The sequence below is a fragment of the Glycine soja genome, chromosome 10, assembly GCF_004193775.1.
Source record: "Glycine soja cultivar W05 chromosome 10, ASM419377v2, whole genome shotgun sequence".
NCBI lineage: Eukaryota > Viridiplantae > Streptophyta > Magnoliopsida > Fabales > Fabaceae > Glycine > Glycine soja.
In genome coordinates, this window is record NC_041011.1 from 46,229,920 (window position 1) to 46,250,793 (window position 20,874).

The 20,874-nt window shown below is 32.4% G+C and overlaps 2 protein-coding genes and 1 long non-coding RNA gene across 3 annotated transcripts; 1 reads left to right on the forward strand and 2 right to left on the reverse strand.

The window, feature by feature from the left end:
* Positions 1–295: 295 nt before the first annotated feature.
* LOC114372481 (RNA-binding protein 7-like) lies at positions 296–3,275 on the reverse strand. Its single transcript, XM_028330054.1, has 4 exons — positions 2,972–3,275; positions 1,676–1,887; positions 994–1,171; positions 296–851 (listed from the first exon to the last, which is right to left on the reverse strand). Exons 1-4 carry the CDS (start codon positions 3,003–3,005, stop codon positions 715–717), a joined length of 561 nt encoding a protein of 186 aa, XP_028185855.1. The 5' UTR covers positions 3,006–3,275; the 3' UTR covers positions 296–714.
* Positions 3,276–4,790: 1,515 nt separating this feature from the next.
* Positions 4,791–5,368, reverse strand: LOC114369733. The gene is made up of 2 exons (XR_003657692.1): positions 5,052–5,368; positions 4,791–4,903 (listed from the first exon to the last, which is right to left on the reverse strand). It is a non-coding gene; the product is annotated as an uncharacterized LOC114369733 (long non-coding RNA).
* Positions 5,369–8,133: 2,765 nt separating this feature from the next.
* LOC114372645 (embryogenesis-associated protein EMB8-like) lies at positions 8,134–15,627 on the forward strand. The gene is made up of 13 exons (XM_028330324.1): positions 8,134–8,701; positions 8,835–8,896; positions 9,321–9,421; positions 10,612–10,701; positions 11,394–11,516; positions 12,704–12,781; positions 13,292–13,377; positions 13,537–13,585; positions 14,015–14,071; positions 14,167–14,297; positions 14,390–14,473; positions 14,702–14,771; positions 14,975–15,627. The coding sequence occupies exons 1-13, from the start codon at positions 8,334–8,336 to the stop codon at positions 15,416–15,418; spliced, it is 1,743 nt and encodes a 580-aa protein (XP_028186125.1). The 5' UTR covers positions 8,134–8,333; the 3' UTR covers positions 15,419–15,627.
* Positions 15,628–20,874: the final 5,247 nt, after the last annotated feature.

Consider the following 20,874-nt stretch of genomic DNA (forward strand, 5'->3'; position numbering starts at 1 on the left):
GTCGTAGTGCAGTGGACCTCTTCAGGATGCCATCATGATGTAAGAGCACCAAGAACTTACAAATCAAAATTGAATCCCTTCAAGAATCACACAATTTAGAAGAGGGCAAAAACGTAACAATAATACTTTATCCCATGTGAGTACATGCAAAATGAAAGTATTGTATTCCATCACGGCAAGATGTTTGGTTTTCGTGTTGTGTCATTGAATATACTGTTTTACACCTGAACAAAATCACTTCAGAATAAATTCCGTTGTCATAAAGGAAAACAAAGCAACAGCTTGCTCATATCCGTTAGGAATCAATACCACACAGGAATTTGATTAAATTTGTCAAGCCATATAGTGGAATGTTGGATAGTTTTACATGTGCAAATTGCATGAGAAAACCACATCACACTAAAACCAAAGCAGAAAGAAAGGCAAGAGAAAATAAATCTGTACTTGATTTGAGTTCAACCTACAGAAAATAAATATTAAGGTTTCTTCACAAAGGAAACTACACATTAAGTTTGTAAGCACCAACCCACCTGGAGAGCTAAGTGCATAGGTATATCTACAACAATGACATTGCTTGAAGCATATACATTCCACTAAATATTGAATATTTCCCATTTACTATCTATTAGCGCTTATGACTAATATTTAATGAAAGTTTAGTATGTCACTGATCTTCGGAATATATTAGTAAGATGGGTAAGAGATTGGGCTACTTTAATCAAAGCGGCGTGACCTAGAACGGCTAATGCTATCCAATGTTGCCCCAAAAGCTCTCCTGCTGTATTCATAATTGTTGCCACTATAGTGAGATCCATACCCACTAGATTGGTCAGTTACACGAGAAGGAAGAACTGGCATTGGATTTAAAAAAAATAAAATTGCTCAGCATGAGTTAAACTATGTTCTAATAAGATTCTTATATTGTCAAATGTCAATAAAAAATCAATCTAGACGTGAAAGAAATTTTAGCAGGTGAGTAAGTGAATGCATTACCTTGGGAATAATTTACTGGATGATCTGAAAATCGGTCAGGAGTTGATAGCCTAGCAGAGTGCTGAAAATTTTCTGAATTGTTTATAGACACTGGATATGGCCTTGGTCTTTGAGAAGAATTTGATGTGGGGGTAATTGCTGTAGAACCATTAGAGGTAGTTTTGTCTCTCCCAGATATCTGTTTAATGGAAGACCGTACATGTCATTAACAAAGCTCAGCACTGGGACAAAAAACTAAAATTTCAATTACTATTTATCACGTGGATTGGCAATCAAAATGAAGCCCTGTTATATGATGTCCCAATGTATTGTTGGATACTTGGAAGCGTCTCTAGATTCACAAATGGCGCATGGACAGAATGAAACAACACATTAGTTCTGTTCCATTCTTCTTTGTTTCACTAAAAATTACTTTTGTTTAACCACATCCTTTTTTGTTCTATTTTAGAATATACCAAACAGAGAATAAAACTCTTGTTTCGTTCTATTCTTAACATGTACACCAAACAGAACAAAATGGAGTGTTCTGTTTTCCTAGGTTTCAACCTTTTAAATGAAACCAAGATGTATAGATCTTGCAAACTTCCACTCAACAAAGCTAAATTTTCATTCAACAATTTCAAATAAAGATTAAAAATATCCAGTACTCAACAGATTGAGAGCAGAGATGTCAAGAACGCACCGCAAACTTAAGTGTTCTGTTGTACAGTGTTATGAGGCCTGAGAAAAGCCGGACAGCATAGTCTGCAATCTCCTCAGTTTCATATTCTGCAAAGGCAAAACCTTTTGGTTTCTCTGATTCCTTATCTTTAGGAATGTGCAAGTCTACCACTCTTCCTGCTTGAATTAATATATCATACAAGACCCTGTCCGTCACCCTCTCATCCAGATTGCCTGAGTCAAACAGAAGTAACCAAATCAGCTAGCAAAACATCCATTCTTCATGCATCGAATATAGCATAGCATAGATACATAAGAAGACCTTCAGTGGAGATCTATTTATCAATGATCCCACCAGCAAACTAAATATAAACAGAAATTTCATCTCTCTCCTTAAAGGCTATCTTATCTTCTTCCCATAGTACTTTCCCTCTTTTTCTTCCTTTGAATATTCCTTCCAATGAAATCTTCTCAACACAAAAAAAAAATCCTATCTGTATTTGTTTACTACAAACAAAGATTATAGTAGTGTGCAGACAATGTAATGAATCAACTTAATCTTCAACTTCTCCCCCTTCAACAACATATCTCCATAAAAAGATCACAATTTATTCTTCCTTGTCCTAACCAGAATTTTTAACATAAATAATAACAGCATGGAAATAAAATTACAAGTGAAGAACACCTCACATATATCTGCCACTTTGTTTCAAACAACAGGTGAAAGATATTGACATTTGACAATGTTCAAATATATGCTCTCAGTGTTCCTAATATTTTCAATAGTCTAATTGATAATTGATAATTGTTATAATTATAAAATACTGCAAAAGTTATAGAATTTTTTTAATGGTGATTAGAAATTTAGAATTAACAGTTTAAGTTGTAACACCCTTCCCAAACTACATGAGGAAAGCAGGAGAAAGTAAAGTGATTTTTTTTATAAAAAAAATGACAGAATTCAAATGGATATCCAAAATTAAACTCTTAACATTTCACATTTGCTAACAAAGTTAATATTAGCCCAGAAGACGAATGATTTAACAAATGTATAACTGACCATTAGTTAATTTTGTCACAAACCTAAGGAAATTTTCCTATCACGTGCATAAGTTATACAAAATACACAAAATGAGATCCACATATTAAAACCCTAATTTAGCTCACTTACCTCAGTGAATGTCTCCTTAAAACGTTACAATCAGACAATCTATTTGAATATTTCTAAGAAAAAATATATGACTACAAAAAATAAATCTATAATGACAAAAAATTGAACTAAGCTCCAAATAAATTGGAAAAAAAATAGTTAGCTTACCTATGTAAACACTGCAATTCGAATTGCCAGACATAGCTGTTTCTGGATCTGATTTGCTAAGAAAATTGGGTGGTCGCGCAGTTTAGCAGCCGCTTTTCCGTCGAGGCGTCGAATTTTAAGTTTTCCGGCGAGGCAGAGGCGTTATACAGCTTTCCGTTAGGCAGAGTAAGTAGAAGAGAATGACAAAAGAACGAGATTAGGGTTTCTTCAGTGACGAGGCAGGAAGACTTAAAAGAGAAAAAAATCTGTTCTGAAAGGATGTGGTGGATGGGCGCGGCTGATTGGAGAAGGCGAAAGAGATCTAAAAGGTTTTTTTATTTATTTTCTTTTGCTTTTTGGGTCAGAGTGCCACTGGGCCTGCAATCCAGATTGGGCCACTCCCCACTTCAAACAGTCTAATGGAGTTGTTATTGGTCCTACAACTTTTTGCTATTGTCCCTATAAATTTCTAAAACCCATTGAAAATATTGTTTTACCCCTCAGTTTAAATCCCACCACCCCTCCCTCTTCCCTCTTTCCCTTCTCTATTTTTGGATGCAATAGAATCATGATTTTATTGTGTTAAAAATACACAAAATTGTAATTTCGTTGTATATTTTTTTAGAAAAAAACTCAACTGAATCACAATTCCACCTATAAAACTTGAAAACATAATTGTGATTTTGTTAAGTATCTTGTATGCACTTTGCATACAACCACAAAAATATACAACAAAAACACGCTTCCATTACAATACAGGGGATGTATACAAAATATTTAACGAGATTTAGATTTCTTGTACAAAATAATCAATAAAAACATGTTTCCTTTTCAGATTTTATATGTGAAATCATGATTTTGTTGAGTATGTTATACTCACTTCGTATACAACAACAAAAATGCATTTTTATTGTAGTATGAGAGTTTCATACAAAATCTATAACAAAAACATATTCTCATTCTAGTATAGAGGTGCACACAAAATCAACAACAAAAATGTATTTTCGAATACAAAATCTATAACATTTTTGTTGTAGATTTTGTTTGCACCTCGTGTGTAGATTGAACACATTAACACATTTTTGTTATGAATTTTATACACTATTATACAACAACAATATATTTCCACGGAAGGACATTTTTGAAAGAAAAAAAAATCAATCACTTGATAGAGCTCATTAGCAATGATGTTGGACTAATAGCAACCCCTATAACTAAAGACATAAGTTCTTTGTTGTTTTTTACAATTAAGGCTAAATTAGATTTACTCCTTTAACTTATATTTATAATTTGACAAGTATATCGAGTTAAATTTAGTATGTTAGTCACTATCAAACATGTTTAGAGAAATATTAATTAAAGAGATTTTATTATTTAGAACACGAAAATGTTTTTTTTAATGTTAAAACATGATTAACTATTAAACATCGAATTCAAATGATGACTTACTACAATGTGATAGACTATTACCGGCTTTAGGTACAATTTCTTTATTAATTGGTCAAGTTTGAATAATGTATGTTTTAAAAAATCAGTACAAAAATATGAAATTTAATTACGTAGGAGTATTATAATAAACAATACTATATAAGAAAAACAGATTTCTTATATTTATGTATTAGATTTTTTGGTACATTATATATTTAGATTTTATATAGATATTACATTAATATTTTTTACACAATATTTTTTTATTGTAAAATACATTACTTTTTAAATAATATATTAACATTTTTTCTTGTATTTTTAAAAAATAATATTTTTAACTTTGAAAATGATAAATATTTAAAATAAATTAAAACATTTAAATAAATTTCTGAAAAGGGTAGTACAGTACCTCTAAAATACTGGTTGTTTTCTTATTATTCTCATAGAACCTACTGGATCTGGCGTTGCGATTAGGACAACTCGTGCTACAAGGTGAATAATGAGAATTCTCCGTTCCCATCTTCTCTGAAAAATTAGTAAATAGTTGAAAATATAAATGAGAATGAAACGCTGAAGCGATCTTCCATTTCCCGCTCTTGTTCTGTTCCTACTTCCTCACTCTAATCTGAATAATCTTTAGATTCCATTTCCATGGATCATCGCAATTGCTTACCCGATTCAGCATCGTCTTCGAACGCTTACTGGATCCTCCTCCAAGTCCTCTCTGGCATTATCTTCTCATTTCTTTACAACTTCCTCTAACATTCACAACGCCGTCGTTTCCAAGTGCAAGGTTCTTCACGCTAGATATTTCGCCACGCCCTGCCTCGATCTGCAGCCCTCACCTCCAGACTCTTTTCTTGAACTTCTTCGGGAGACCTCCTCCTCTGAAATACATCAAGTTATCCAATAATCCCTATTTAATTACTATCATTATTTTTTACTGGTTGGAATCAGCCACTAACTACCAATTTCTTTTTATTTTTTTAGTTTTAAATCTATCACTCTAACATGACGTTTTGCTGTCCCCGTTTTTATAACCATTATATTCTTTTAACTATTTTTACAAATCACACGCTAACTTTCTATCATTATTATTTATTTAAAAAAAACACGGAAAATCTTTATTTAAAAAATAAAAATAATTAAAAACTGTCACATTTGAGAGTTATTTTTTCTAACAACTGCTTGATTCAAATGTGATTTTTAGAATTAGTTAGAGAGTAAAATGGTCTAAGAAAATATGTACACCAAAAGATAATTGTCTTTATTAATCATTATAAGTTATTAAAACCTCTTGATTAATTGAATTTGTTGAAAATTGACGTTGCTAATTAATTTTTTCAGGCAATTATTTAGGACTGCTGATGGTGAGACCATTGCCTTGGATTGTTGAAAAGTATATATTACTAATGCCGACAATCTAATGATTAGATGAGAATATATCAGTGTATTGTATTTTAATTTAATTCTTGTATGCCTGATTGTTAATGTTGTCTCCATTATTGATTTTTTCTACTAACGGGGATTGGGGAAAGCCACAAGTTTATCCCTACTCGATCTAATTGTATTAATATTTAATATCATTGTCCTCATAGTTAAATACTAGTACTTATATAGTGCCAGCTCTGGTTGAAATTTGGTGCATTCTGAGATGTTAATGCTAAAATGAACAATTGCTTACCTTATAGGCTTATACTATTTGTAAAAACAGAAAGTGTATTGAACACTATTGTTTTATTAATTTATTCTTTCGTTAATCATCAAGTACAATAAGCATTTCCTTGTATCCTTATGAATGCTCATTAATTTTCAAATTTTTGCTTGATTTTGATTAGGAGATTCATTTATACTGTAATGACGTCTTACAGTTTATTTTTCCTTTTTTCTTTTCATGCTCTAATTTTGATAGTATATCAAACATCTTGCATATCACACCGCAAAGCGTGGATGGAAGGTAGTTGTCGGTAACCACCGAGGTTTGGAGGTGTTTCAATTTAGTTTTTCAGCTGCAAGCTAGAAATATATAGAATTAAGGGGATACACTTTCAAAACGTAACTTGAATGCTGTTGATATACATAAACACTGGTCAGACTCGTCAATTGATGATGGCCCTTATATTAATTAATGTTGCTGAAGATGGAACGGTGGGTGCAGTGAACAATGACCAACTGACAATGTGGAAGAAACACATGTAATTCAGGATATGCATCATGACAGTCATGTCAGGGTTCCACAAGAAGAAAAAGTTCATTAAGATGATGAGCTTGTGACTAACTAATGTAATTGTTGGTGTAAGTTATATGAGTGTAATTGATTCATTCCCTATATATTTAGGTATATTTTTTTTGAATTAATAGAAAATGAAACTTAAAAATCACATCGTTGTTTCGTAAAACACTGAAACTTGTGCTCCGGTCTCCTCGGGACTTGAAGTTCTTATGGGCACTAACGGCATGTTCTAATCTCATTGCATCACCAGTCAATGAAGCCATAGACAGATATCACATTGTTGGTGAAGATTATGGTCGCAACTGTAGTAAAACTTTGACGATAAATTAATTAATAATTATACAGCACAACGTTGACGTTTTACAAATTACGAAAATGCTAATCTTCACTAAAGCACCAAATCGTTATAATTCCAATGCCTTTGATTTCCATCAAAGGCTTTCTTTTATAATTTTTTTGAAGTTCTTATTCAACTGATAATTTTTTTTTAAAGATGAAAACAATTTATTAAATAAGAGCAAGGTTTGAACACAAGGTATGCCAAAACCAAGCCAAACCAGAGTTACGTAAGATATATCAGTTCAAACAAAAAAATAGTTCACCTATCTCATGCAGATGAAGCCACACGTTAGCAAGGTAAATAAACTCTTCCTTAACGGCAATATAAACACTAAGAAAAATGTTCACACGAGTGACATGATTTTATTTAATAAAATAATTTGTATTCAATTTTTATTGTATGTAAATTTTTTTAGGTCAATGGTAGTTCCATATCATAAATAAAATTAATTTTTAACTCAATGGATTTAAAAACTTCGGTAATCTTTAATTCAGGGAAAAAAACACTAAGAAAAATGTTAATAACAAATAATATATTCTTTTTAACGCATTATTATGATTTTTAAGACTTATACTTTTTACATTTTAGATTATTGTAAAGCAAACAATTACTTACCGAAGTTGTGTCACGGTAAGTTTGTATAATTCATTTTGCTAGATAAAAAATTTAAGGGTGACTTTATTTCCACTCGCACCAATGAAAATGGCAGCACTAAAACAGCTTATGAATTCTCAAGTATCATCACCTGTTAGAAAATACTTTGAACATATTTAGTTTTCAGGTATAAAATCATGTTTGTGGTAAAAGTAATTTTGTCAACGGATAAAAATTCTTATTTTTGTATTAATTTTATCTTTATCAGTTGAATTTTATGTTATAACACACATTATAATATTATTCATAGCAAATCAAACATGCATTTTATCTATGATCGAAGTAGATGCTGCGTTGGTTACTTGATAATTAAATTTTATATTAAATGAAGATACTTTAAAGTGATTGCAGTATTTTACAATTATTAAACTCTATTTAATACGTGCCTACTAACTTTAAATGCTGATTATTTTACTTTGTAATACTACTACAGGGCATCTTTTAATACAAAGTCTGAAAAATAAAATTTCAACGGTTTGACCTTTGACATTTGACATGAGGTTGTAGCCGGAGTAGTATTTATTGAAGACGGCGATTCCCATTTCCCATTTTCACTAGAACGGATTCGAATTCGATGCGGTTAGGATTATAAATAGTAAAACGACGACAATGCGATCAAGAAGCGTGGTTGGGTCACGTGGACGTAGCAGAGAGGTCTCTGATTAAACTTTCACGCTCACACCTCTCATACACAACGCAATCCAAATTTTCCTTGCTTCTTTTCTTCCATGGATTTGGATTGGTCGTGTTCTTCCACCACCACCACCACCACCACCACCGGCAACCCCTACTGTCTCCTCTTCCAAGCGCTATCACTCATTCCAATCTCGCACTACCTCCTCTTCTCCTCCTTCGTTTTCCTCTCCTTCCTCTACCGTTTCCTGGAGCTCCATTTCCTCCAAGACCTCTTCTCCCTCTTCTCCGGCTCCTCCGTCACCTTAACCTACCATCCCGCTTCCCAATTCTACGACGCCGTGGTTTCCAAATGCAGGATTCTCCACGGCACCTACCTCGCCACGCCCTGGCTCTCCAGCCCTCATCTCCAGACCGTGTTTCTCAACTTCTTCGGCAGACCTCCCTTCTTCAAATACAGAAGGTCGTTAATTAACAATTTAACATTCCTCGATTCAATTGTTTTACCAACTGATTCTCGATATGTAGTGTGTGTGATTGTGGTTGGTTTATTCGATTCGTCTAACGACTGCGCTTGTGTTATGTTTCTCTTTCAGACAACTGTTTACTACTCCTGATGGCGGAACCGTTGCTTTGGACTGGCTGTTGAGTTCTGACGGTATTATTATTATTATTATTATTAATACTAGTTGAAAAACTCTATCTTTATTTGAGTCGACTCATCTTTGAGTTTGAGTGACTAAAATCAAACATTGCTCTAATTAAAGACACTAAGCATATTTAATTCATAGTTTTATTAGTCCCTTTGGATTTTTCATTTCTGTTTCTCTATCTAGTGATCTCATGGCTAATGGAGACTAAAATGAAAATCTCCTAATTGGAAAAATAATAATTATAGGGGCCAAAATCAGGATTTTTTCTTCTTCTTAAGAGAATCAAAACGAAACAGTCCTTTATTATAGGTACTAAATATTTTTTAAGTCTTAAGTTTACAATGGCTATCAGATTAGAAACCTCTAGCCTAAGTACAAATACAATTCCACGGTTGATCTTTCGGACTTATGTGTCTAATCATGGTACAGTTTCTGCTGGTGCTATCCATATGGAAGATGTTGTTTCTACAGATGAATCCACTCCCATTGTTGTAGTAATTCCTGGTCTAACAAGTGACTCTTCATCTGCGGTAAGTTATATTATGATTCAGTTTACATGTATGCTTAATGTTGTTATTTTCCCCGGTGCTCACTGTACAACTTTTTTGGAATTTGGAAAAAGCACATTACTTATCCCCCTCCCTGTGAGCAATTACTTGACTGCTAGGTCAGGGCTTGTAAATTTCCTAGCCTATTGGCTTGGTAGATGGCAGTTATGCCAAAGACTTATGTTGTGTTACTGCTAGTGTTATCAACTTAGCATTGCCTATATACATACTAGTCAAGATAGGATTTTGAGTGAATGCATTTAGCGGAAAAGTTGGGGGTAGCTCCTATTATAAAAAAGATGGTAGAATCTCTCCTTAGTCCTTAGGTGGTTTGGTCATGTGTGGCAAAGTCTTGTAGAAGCCCTAAAAAGAAGAGTAGATCAGATGGAGGATAATGTAGCCACTAGAGGCAGAGGTATACCGAGAAAAACTATAAGCAAAACAATCAAGTAAAACTTAGAGGTCAATAATTTGTCTATAGTTATGATTTACTGCAGAATATTATGACATCGTTTTGACTCATGTTGATGACTCCACCTAATGAGAAAAAACACTTGATTGTTGTTGTTGTTGTTGTTATCATTGTCACAATAATTAAGTATGCAATCTCTATACACATTTTTTTTGTTGTTTTGTATGATTTCTCTCTTCTAACCACATAAACTACTTTGCAATGCATGTTAATGGGACTTACTGTGCCGTTGATTTGATTTTTGGTGGAGGTTCTTCAATTTCTCAAATTCAGAATATATGTTCACCTTTTTGATGCCTGTATAATACATATTGAGAAAACACACAAAATAATGGCACACATTAAAGTTCTCCACAAAGCCTGGGCCTGCCATTAAGTTTTTCCAAGTGCAAGTGGAAGGGGAAGTGAGCCAAGAGCGATATTAGCCTGATATTTTATAGATGCTGAGGAATTAATACTAAAAAGATTGTTTCCCTGAATGATACTAATTGCCAAAATGGGGGAAAGTGTCTCACACCATCATTTTACTTTATCTATTTATTCTGTTAGACTTGAAGTATGCTAGACATTCCCTTGTACCCTTATGAAATTTTATTAATTTCTAAATTTTCACTTCTTTTGTTGTTTAGGAGTTTCATTCATATTATATTGCTGTCTTACAGTTTATTATTCCTTTTTCCTTTCCCCCCTTTCTTTGTAGTATCTCAAACATCTTGCATATCATACAGCAAAGTGTGGATGGAAAGTTGTTGTCAGTAATCACCGAGGACTTGGAGGTGTTTCAATCACGGTTAGTTTTACTGCAAGATGGAAATATATAGATTGACAAGTTTGATTCGATTTCGAGATATGAATACTGTCAATATACTTATGAAGACTATCAACATCTATTTATTGTACTTACCCATAATCATTCTAAAATTTAAAGTTATTAGATGATGACTTGGATTGGTCATATATCTCTAAACTTAGGCTTGGCTTCCTACCAATCAATTACTATTACCAATATAAAATTTAAGGTCAGTAGGTGGGCAAAGCTTGTCAATCAAATTGCATGTCAAGAAAAAGAGCTCTTGAAATAGCCATTGTTTAATAACCATAAAGAGTTTAAGGATCTGTTCAGTCTGAGGAAATGATTTCTATTTGCATTTCTTGTTTTCAATACGACTTCACAATATGGTGAAAACATCAATTTCCTTTTAAACAGGGAATAAGATGACATTTTGTAATTATTAGGGAAAAGTGGAAATGAAAATAAATATAAAATACTAAAAAATTTCCTCAAACCAAACTTGCCCTAAGGAACCCAATTTTTCACATGGGAGAGGCAACAGCTGAAAACTGTCCTTAAATTTTTTTTGCATTCCTTTTTGTCAGAATATTAGGATTATTGTGCATATTAATACTGTGATCCTGTTGTGGTTTAATGGTTTTCTTGTTTTGTTCCTCTAGTAATGCAATTTCTCATTAAAACCATTTCAGTCTGATTGTTTCTACAATGCTGGATGGACTGAGGATGTCCGCACAGTGGTTAATTATCTACACAAAGAGAACCCAAGGGCACCTTTGTTTGTTGTTGGGACTAGCATTGGAGCTAATATTCTGGTAAATTCACTGCTTGAGTTTGTTTAAACTTGAAAAAAAGGATTTGTTATGTATATAACTCTTTCTGTAAGATATTATTTTCAACTTTTTGACAAAAACACAAACTTTTCTTTTCTGAGGTTTTTGCTTTTTTACCCAAAAAAATTTAACATAAAAGGAGACCTTGTGTGCACAAGGCACCCACCAAATAAGGTCTAGAGAGGATAGATGTATGTTGCCTTACCCCTGCAAGTGGAAAGGTTATTCCCAGAATCCCAGGATTTAAATGTCTGACCTGAGGTCACAAGGCAACGACCTCGCTATTGCACCTAGGCTCGCCCTCTATTTTCATCATTGTTATAAATTAAAAAGGTTCTTTCTTTAGAACAAGCATAAACAAATGCAACCTTGATTAATTAATTTAATTGCTCACTTCATATGATAACCTATAAATTTCCATATCACATATGTCTCGAAGTGCCATTTATAACTAGTACCAAGGAGCAATTGATTCTCTCCTGGTTTCTCACTTCCTCATACTGGTTTAGGATCTCATATTTGATAAAAACTTTTTACAGTCATGGATATAAATGTTTCACCCTATTGACTTTTATTTTCCTCTTAAATATGCTTTCTCCTTGCTGGAGATGATGAATTTTTCTAATTTCTTGTATTGGTTTAGCATAATCTTTGATAAAAAACTGTTCTCAGTGGTAGATATTCTCATATTAATCTCTCATCCCTGTTCATGTATATGCTTTATTAATTTATTGAGATCGGATATTCAAACTTGCTGTGATTCATGTAAATTTGTTGACTCACTGCTTTAATCCATTTCTCTGTTAGCTTCAACAATTTTGAACTATTCTTTGTAATAACTTTAAATGACCCAAACATATACCAATTTCTAAGGTGTAATACATACTAATCTAGAGAACCACTGTAAAAAATATTTGGGAAAAGATAAAGAGAAAAAAAATAAAGAAGGAAGGAAAACATCCTGCTGGTTCCCTAGCTATATTTGATTGATAAATTGCAACTCTTGTGTCAATGCTTAAATTTTTTACTTATATTATGAGCCATTGGTACATAGTCTGCTGCTTTTCAAACTTCAGAAAAACTTGGAACTGTACAATTCTTAACTTATTCTCATATGTTATGAGCTTAGTTTCATCACTGCACTGTTTGATTTGGAAGATTGCTTGCAGATAAAATATCTTGGTGAGGATGGTGAGAATATTCCTGTAGCTGGAGCTGTGGCTGTTTGCTCTCCTTGGGACCTTTTGGTTAGTATTTTGATTTGAAAATCATAAGAAATCTAGTTAGTTAAATTTTTAAATTAACATGATTATATAACATATCCTACAAGATAAAATCAATAATAAAAGGCTAAATGTTGTCCAGCTGTATGTGGACCTTATGCATGTGAATTTTTTTGTTCTGTAAAAATATTTTGTTCAAAAACAAAAGGATGATTGGTTCAAACTGGTTTTTATGGATTTTGAACTGGTTCTCAACTGATTTTTTATTTTTATCGATTGTGGTTTTTGGGTTGTCTAAACCAGTGATGTAATTGGTTTGGCCCTTTTTTTGGACGAACTGGCCAATCCTGTTTGGTTTTATATCCATTGCTTCAAGGATTTTAGCATACAAGGTGTATATGCTTTTGGTTCAATTTTTTTATATAATCTATAATTTTTTTTAAACATGATCAATAGAGTTTAATTGAATTTGCACCAATTCAACATTACTGTAAGAGAAAGTTTGATCACCTGTTTATTGTTTGCACTTTGCAGATAGGAGACAGATTTATAACCCGTAGGCATGTGCAGAAGTTTTATGATAAAGCACTTGCAATTGGACTTCAAGGTTATGCAAAATTGTATGTCTTTATCTTTCCAGTAGAGTTTAAATATATTGTTGATAAGATCTTGATCCTTCATCTATTTAACTCTTCATATGCAAACAGTTACTGCAAAATTACAAAATTTCTCTAGTTCGCAATGTGAGAATTTATATGATTACCAAATATTCATTGCAGACATCAGCCTCATTTTTCTCGCCTTGCTAATTGGGAAGGGATTGAAAAGGTGCCTTTACTCTCTAGAATTCGTATTTACTACTACAAAGTATAAAAACCAAGACATGTGGTTATTTAAAATTTGTATGATTTGGACGTGTTTAATCCAAGTTTACTGTTATTTGATACTCATTTTTATTGATTTGTTTTCCAATGGAAAATAAAGTCATGTTTTTATTGTGGTATCAACTATCAAGGCAAGTTACTAGTGTGTACTCTGTACTCTTTAATACTTTCGATTGTGCCATGTTTTTAGAAGTCATATAGTTGTTACTTGCTACTTGTCAATTACCTGTTTGGATATAATTTTTTCCATAACATATAGGGCTTCATTATTCTAATTCGTACAACCTATTAAATGTTATGTGCCACATTTTCTTATTTTAAGTTCTTAAATTTTAACCTATTATGTGTGCATATACAATCTTGTGCTTTGCAGTCAATTTCCATTCGAGATTTTGATCATCATGCCACCCGCATTGTTGGGAAGTATGAGGTTTGTATCACCTAAGGTTTTTAATATTCTATTTTCTTGTCTTATCTCTTGTTTTTGATTCATGTAGGTTAACTAAAAGCATTTTGTTTCCTTAGACTGTTGACACGTACTATAGACGCTGCAGCAGTTCTACTTATGTGCAATCTGTTTCGATTCCACTTCTCTGTATTAGTGCTCTGGATGATCCAGTCTGTACCAGGGAAGCCATTCCCTGGGATGAATGCAGGTACACTGCTTGATTGTTTTTCCTTGGTTCTAATTATTTTGATTTCTCTTTCATTACTTCAGCATCAATTTAATGTTCTATTATTTTGATAGGGCGAATAAAAATATTGTCTTGGCTACTGTAAAACATGGAGGACATCTGGCATTCTTTGAAGGGATAACTGCATCTGGCCTTTGGTACTTGAGTCATTTTGTTCATCTGATTCTTCGGCATTTTCTTACATGATCTTTCCAACTTATGCAGTTTGCCGTCCCTCAATTATTGCAACATTTTTTTTTTGTTTGCAACATTCTAATATCATCTATATCATTCCTTGGCTGGTTCAAGTTGCAATAGAATATTCACGACATCAACTGAATTCTAATTATAAAGAAAATGAAGAGCAATTTTCTTCCATCTTGCAGGTGGGTAAGAGCTGTTAATGAATTCCTTGGTGAATTACGTGCTAGCCATTTTATGCATGTACAGAAGAAGGTAAACATAAGCTACTGTAGTTACTTAGTTGCCCATTGAATGTTTATTCATACTCTTGTTCTGTACTATTTTAAAAAGTCGTAAACGTTTGGGTATCGCATTAAAAGATGCAATTTAGGATTGTGGTAGACTAAGTAATATTTACGTGGAGCACCAAGCAGAACATTTCTGGTGGCTGAAACTGCTGTTTTTTTCTGTTGCAGATCACTAAACCAACCATACCATTGGACTCGTCAATTGATCAAGGCCCTTATGTTAATGTTAAGGAAGATGGAATGGTGGCTGCATTGAACAATGAGCCAAAAACTGACAACGTGGAAGAAATACAGGTAATACAGGATACAGATAATGACGGTCTAGAGATGATTCCAGAAGAAAAAGTGGTTAAACAAGATGAGCTTGAGACTAATGCAAAGATTCGAGGTTCTCCTGGCATTGCTCAAGCTTGTGTTCATGATGCAGCAGTGCATGTAATAACACCTTTCAAAAGAGACCTAGGCCAGTTATCTCGACAAAATCGATGGTCCATCTGGTTGCTAGTTTATATTGCTATTACCACAAGTTGGCCTCTGGTTGGTTCGGCTCTATATATTGTGTTTGGGAAAAAGATAAGGGATATCCTACCAAATGGATTAGTCAGAAAATAATTTCTTGATTGCTAATATTATTGTTGTATTTGTCTGTGTAGATGTATAAGAATATACACACATCATTTCTTTGCCCTGCAATCGGGGGAAATCTGCATTTCTAGGCTTGTGGAGAACTTAATTCTCACTTTCAGTGGTTTCTTGTTTTTCCTTAAACCCAAAAGTAGACGATTCATTGATGGAATAAAATATTATAGTCAGAAAACTAACAAGTGACTAGTCATAGAAGAAAAACAAAAAAGAAAACCAAAGGATGTTAGACAATTAAATGTCTGAGATATATAACTCATCATATATGGATTTGAAATTATACAACTATATACTGGCTTTTCAAAATCAAATATTCACTCATTTACAAGATATTCAATCGAGCACCGTTTGATGTCAGCCAACTATTGGAACCACGGAATAATAGTCATTGGTTTGAATTGGAACTTCTATTTTAGGTAAAAGAAAGGATAGACTCTACTGTATCAAATTGGCGTTTTAATTTTACAATTGCTTGGAGAAACATGACATATATATGAAGTATCCGATATATATTTGCTCTTTGATTCTGGACAAAAGTATTTGGTAGGAGAAGTGACGTATTTCTTATAAGGAATATTATCAAACCAGAGGAAGACAAATATGACATCCAAGTATTTAATAAAATCTTATGAAAAAATAGAAGTTTCTTAAATAAGAAGAGGACCAAGAAAATTCAACAAACTAAATAAGAAAAGCAAATCATAAGATAGATTAGCGTCACATTGTTTTCTCAGCTTGTGTCCCTTGTCTAAGGCTTAGACATACATTGTGCTTTTATACAGAGAGTGAGGGAGGGAGGGAGATTGGTAGAGCACATATCTAAGATTTTTATTAATTACGAGAAAGTGAGAGGAATAAATTTTTAATTATTAGATCAAATTATGAAGTATTAAGATTGAAATTTAGATAAAGTCATTTAATTTTTTCAGGTGATAAATTGATTATCAAATAAATTTTAATTTTAACTATTGTATGATTATCCAAATCACTTTTTTCGTTATCTTATATATTAATATTCGTCTTAATTACCTAATTACCTCGTTAAGTGAAAACTTTTCAAGAGGAAGATTGTAAGAGGTAACTATTATCAATCAATATAAGTATGAAAAAGTAGACATTTATTTTCATTAAAACTAAACATTCAATATTTTTTAATATTTATCCACATGTTGCCTGACAGGATCCAAATAAGAGACCTTCCACTCAAAAATATTCTTGTACACATTCTTATCCTACATATTAACTTAGTGACCACTAGACCAACCCCTTAGGTAAACTAAAATATATAAATATGATTTAAAATTAAATCTAATTTTAAATATTATCAATTTAGTTATGAGAGATACTACGTACTGTCAATATAGAAACTAGTACGACTCGTTCTAAATAAATACTTTACTCATGTATTATTTTATGAAATATAATTTTGTTTCTTTAATTTTGAATGTTGTAATTGTTGCTCTATTTTTTTTTAATAGAAGACAGATATGTGTCTTTATAAAAGATAATTATGTTGGAATAAGATTAATATTAGATATAAATAATAAAATTCTTCTTTTAAATATTTAGTATAGTTACATACAAAACTTTAAAAATTTTTAGTTAAATTAAAGAACTTTGTACTAGTTAATTTACACTTTTTTGATATAGTACTCTTCTACAGTTATATTGCTTTCAAGTAGATTGATTTACTTTTACCTTTCTGCTACCTTTGATCCTATTTTGTAAAAAGACGACGAACTCGCTTTCTTCTTTGGCCACCTGCAATATATTTCATGTAGTAGTTTTAAGATGTAGACAGATTTTGAGAATCTTTTAAACACATTAATGGAAAACGGATTGACAAAAACTTCAATGTGTTAATGTGCATGGCAATTGAAAGTGTGCAAGAGTGAGAAATAACCAAAGTGTTCTGAGTGTTTATTAAATATTATTGCAATCTCCAAGATAACGATCGAGAGAACAACTCACTACTCTTCTCCTCTTGCACAAATATATAGCATCTTCCTCGCTAATGATAATTATACAACATACAAAGTCATCATTGCTATTTAGAGAGTGTCAAAGATGCTAAAGAGTTGGAGTGCAAGAATCGTAATACCTGGAAGATCCCCAAACGTATTACAGTACTGTTCATATATAATTACACCCACGATATTCCTCAATCAAAGTAGTATTAATGTTTTCGAGAGAAGACAACAGCTGTAGAAGCGAAACGTTTGCATCTTAGGATGCAGACAACTAACATCTAGATGCTGGTGTCTCTAATAAAATAAAGATATTCCCTGTACTCAAAAAACTACATAGCCATGATTTCACGGATCATGTCAATATGAATGTGAGGGTCTCACAAGATAGATAACATTTTTTTGTGTGTGTGTGCTTAATGCTATTATTTTTATTTCAATATGACTTTTAAAATTATATTATATAAATAAGGATATTTAGTTTCTTTTATTTTATTTTACTTTCACTTTCAAGTGAACTCGGGTAATATGTCCTGGTCATATATATATGGAAAATTGAAAGACCAGAAAGAGAAAAGAAAACATCAACGAGTCTTGAGTTTTTGATATATAATGAAGATAATGAAATTTGAAAACCTAGAATAATTTTATACAACTTATTTAAACTCTTCATTGCTAGATTGGTGTGTTATATGTGTGTTGATTTGAGTAAAATGATGTTTAGATTCTTTAAATATGTAGTTTTAAATTCATTTCAAAATCCATGTGTATGGTATGATAAAATGCTACAAAGAAGGATCTTTAATTTACAGCTTTAACACATAATTATATTTTGAGAAACTAATCTCTCTTATATATGCCAAGTGAGAATATATATAATATTTATATAGGAAATAAAAAAGGCAAGTACGTATATATACCTTGAAATAAAATAATAACATTAAGCACACACAAAAATAAAAATACAATGATCAAGACAACACGTGCTACGGATCCATGGATGCACACGTATATTTGTACATATCTCCAAACTATCATGATTCTACTTAGGACTCCTAAATTATTGAAAGAGAAAAAATATTCTTATCATTTCATGCAATGGCATGGCAAGAAGTTACCACCATACTCTATATTTTATCTATTTCCTTAAATTTTTGCAGGTGTGGTGATGAATTATTATTATTTTTTTGGGGGGGGGAATGAAAATGACTAGTGGATGAGTCTGGTTGATGAGTGATGACTTACTTACTCCACTGCTCTTTCCCCATCCATCAATTTTTTCCTTCTGATGACTGACACGATTGCTATGCAGAACCGACCACACCACCTTTCTCTCTTCAACCCCTCACCACTCACTACTTCCCTTCTTTTTCATCTTGGCACGCAAAGAGGGTATGCTCACGCAAAGGGGAAAAAGGAAATTAAAGAGAAAAAAAAAACATATATAGATTTAGGAGGGACGTGTTTGTTTCTTGATAAAAGAGAGGTATGAAAAAACCCTCACGTGGGGTTGTCTGACAAACCCCATTTTTTTTCCACTAACCCGAATGAGAGATTGAGGAGAATGCTTGCCCTATTGAATTGATCAAGTACCTGTCCTTGCATGGCACCTTTAATTGTTTATAACACACACACCCCATCCTTTCTCTTTAGTCCACTTCATGCTATCTATTACACGTACCCTTTCGCCTTTGTTTTTTTTTTTTTTTAATTTTTAATTTTATGTTCCTTCTGATTTATTTTCTCACGCAAAAGGGAATTTTAAAAAAAAATGATGCAGAGGGGCCTCACGTGGGTTTATCTGACACCAAAGCATGTTTTTTCTACCTTACCACTTTTCCTCCTTTCCTTCCTCGTTTTACCTTTCCATTCATCAAGTTGAGACAAAGAGGTTTCTTGCATTTGGGTTTTGGTCTTCTTTGTTATTGCTATTTTTCTTGTTTTAATATTCCCTCACTCCTAGATTATTTGTTGTGGATTTATATGCAGAATTGGAGGTTTCTTACTTTTTATATTAATAATAATAATAATAATAATAATTAGATGCTTTCTCTTTTTCTTCAGTTATCAGCTGCTCAGCTTTGGATAACATTATACTTAGTGTATCCAAGAAACTGCCATATGTCAGCCTCAAATTGCACGTTCATTGTGTGTGTCCTATTTGGAGCATATTAATAGTAAGTTATGTGTCCACCATTAACAAGACAATCAAGAATTAAGAACTTTCCCATGTTTGATGTGACCTTTAAAGGATCCAGCACTGCTACCTATGACTATTTCAATCACCGATACCAACACCGATTAATATAACTCATTCTCTTCCTTTGTACACGGGAAATCATCTTATATTTTTGTTTTGTTTGGAAAGTGACTGATAGGCACACAATTATATATTTCACAGATTCTTCATAGATAGAACTATATATAAATTAATTTAATCAAATAATATAATTGATTGTTACTAAATTATGACCATTATATTCTTGCTTAAACTCACTGATTATGTATACGTACTTATTAATTAGTTAATACAATATTTGACAAACAAATTACTAATTAATTATCATCCCTTACATTAAATATACATCTATATTAATTAGTCAACAGCATTTAATTGATTATGTATGTATTTAAAAATATATAAAAAGAAATATAAATCTTATATACATCATTGTTCAAGAGATATTGAATGAAGTGTGAAATCATATATATGGATATAGCACATGCTATATTGTCTTCAATGAATTAATATATGCTACAAAAGTTAGAGATAGCGCAGAACGTTGAAATACATTGCCTACGTTGGTCAAGTTCCTAATAAATGTTCCCCATGGCAGATGCCTTGTGGTTTAAAGTAAACCTTTTCTCTCATTCATCCTACATTTTACTGCCAAAAGGAGAAAAAAATGAAGTTGAACAAGCATATATTGATACAGTGCATCCATATTCATAAAAAAATATAGTCTATCACACGGGTAAAGTGGTGTCACTTTTTGTTAGCATCCATTTGTCTTCGCATATTATGACGAGAAAGTGTCAAAAGTTTCCTTGCAGAAGATCCCAAAGTACTCGAGGAATATATGCAAAGAAAGCCAAATCCTTGTAAATCCTTGTAAATCCTTCTAAATCGTGCCAATTAGAAACCATGCTGAGAAGACTAGGATCCAAATTTCTTTGTTTCCATCACAGCCAATACAAATAAAGTATCAATTAATGTTGCTTATAACTAACAAGCTACTTGAAATGCATGTCATTGACTAATGTATTTATTTTTAAAATATATATGACCGAAATTATATATATTCAATGGCTTGACAGCAGATAGAAATAGAATATAGCCCATGCATATATACACAAATATAGCGTGTATTTGCATTAATTCCTAGTTCAATCACCCATATGGAACTCTAAGTAGGTAATTGATCAAAGGGAAGGAATATGTATGGGGGAGAAAAGGAA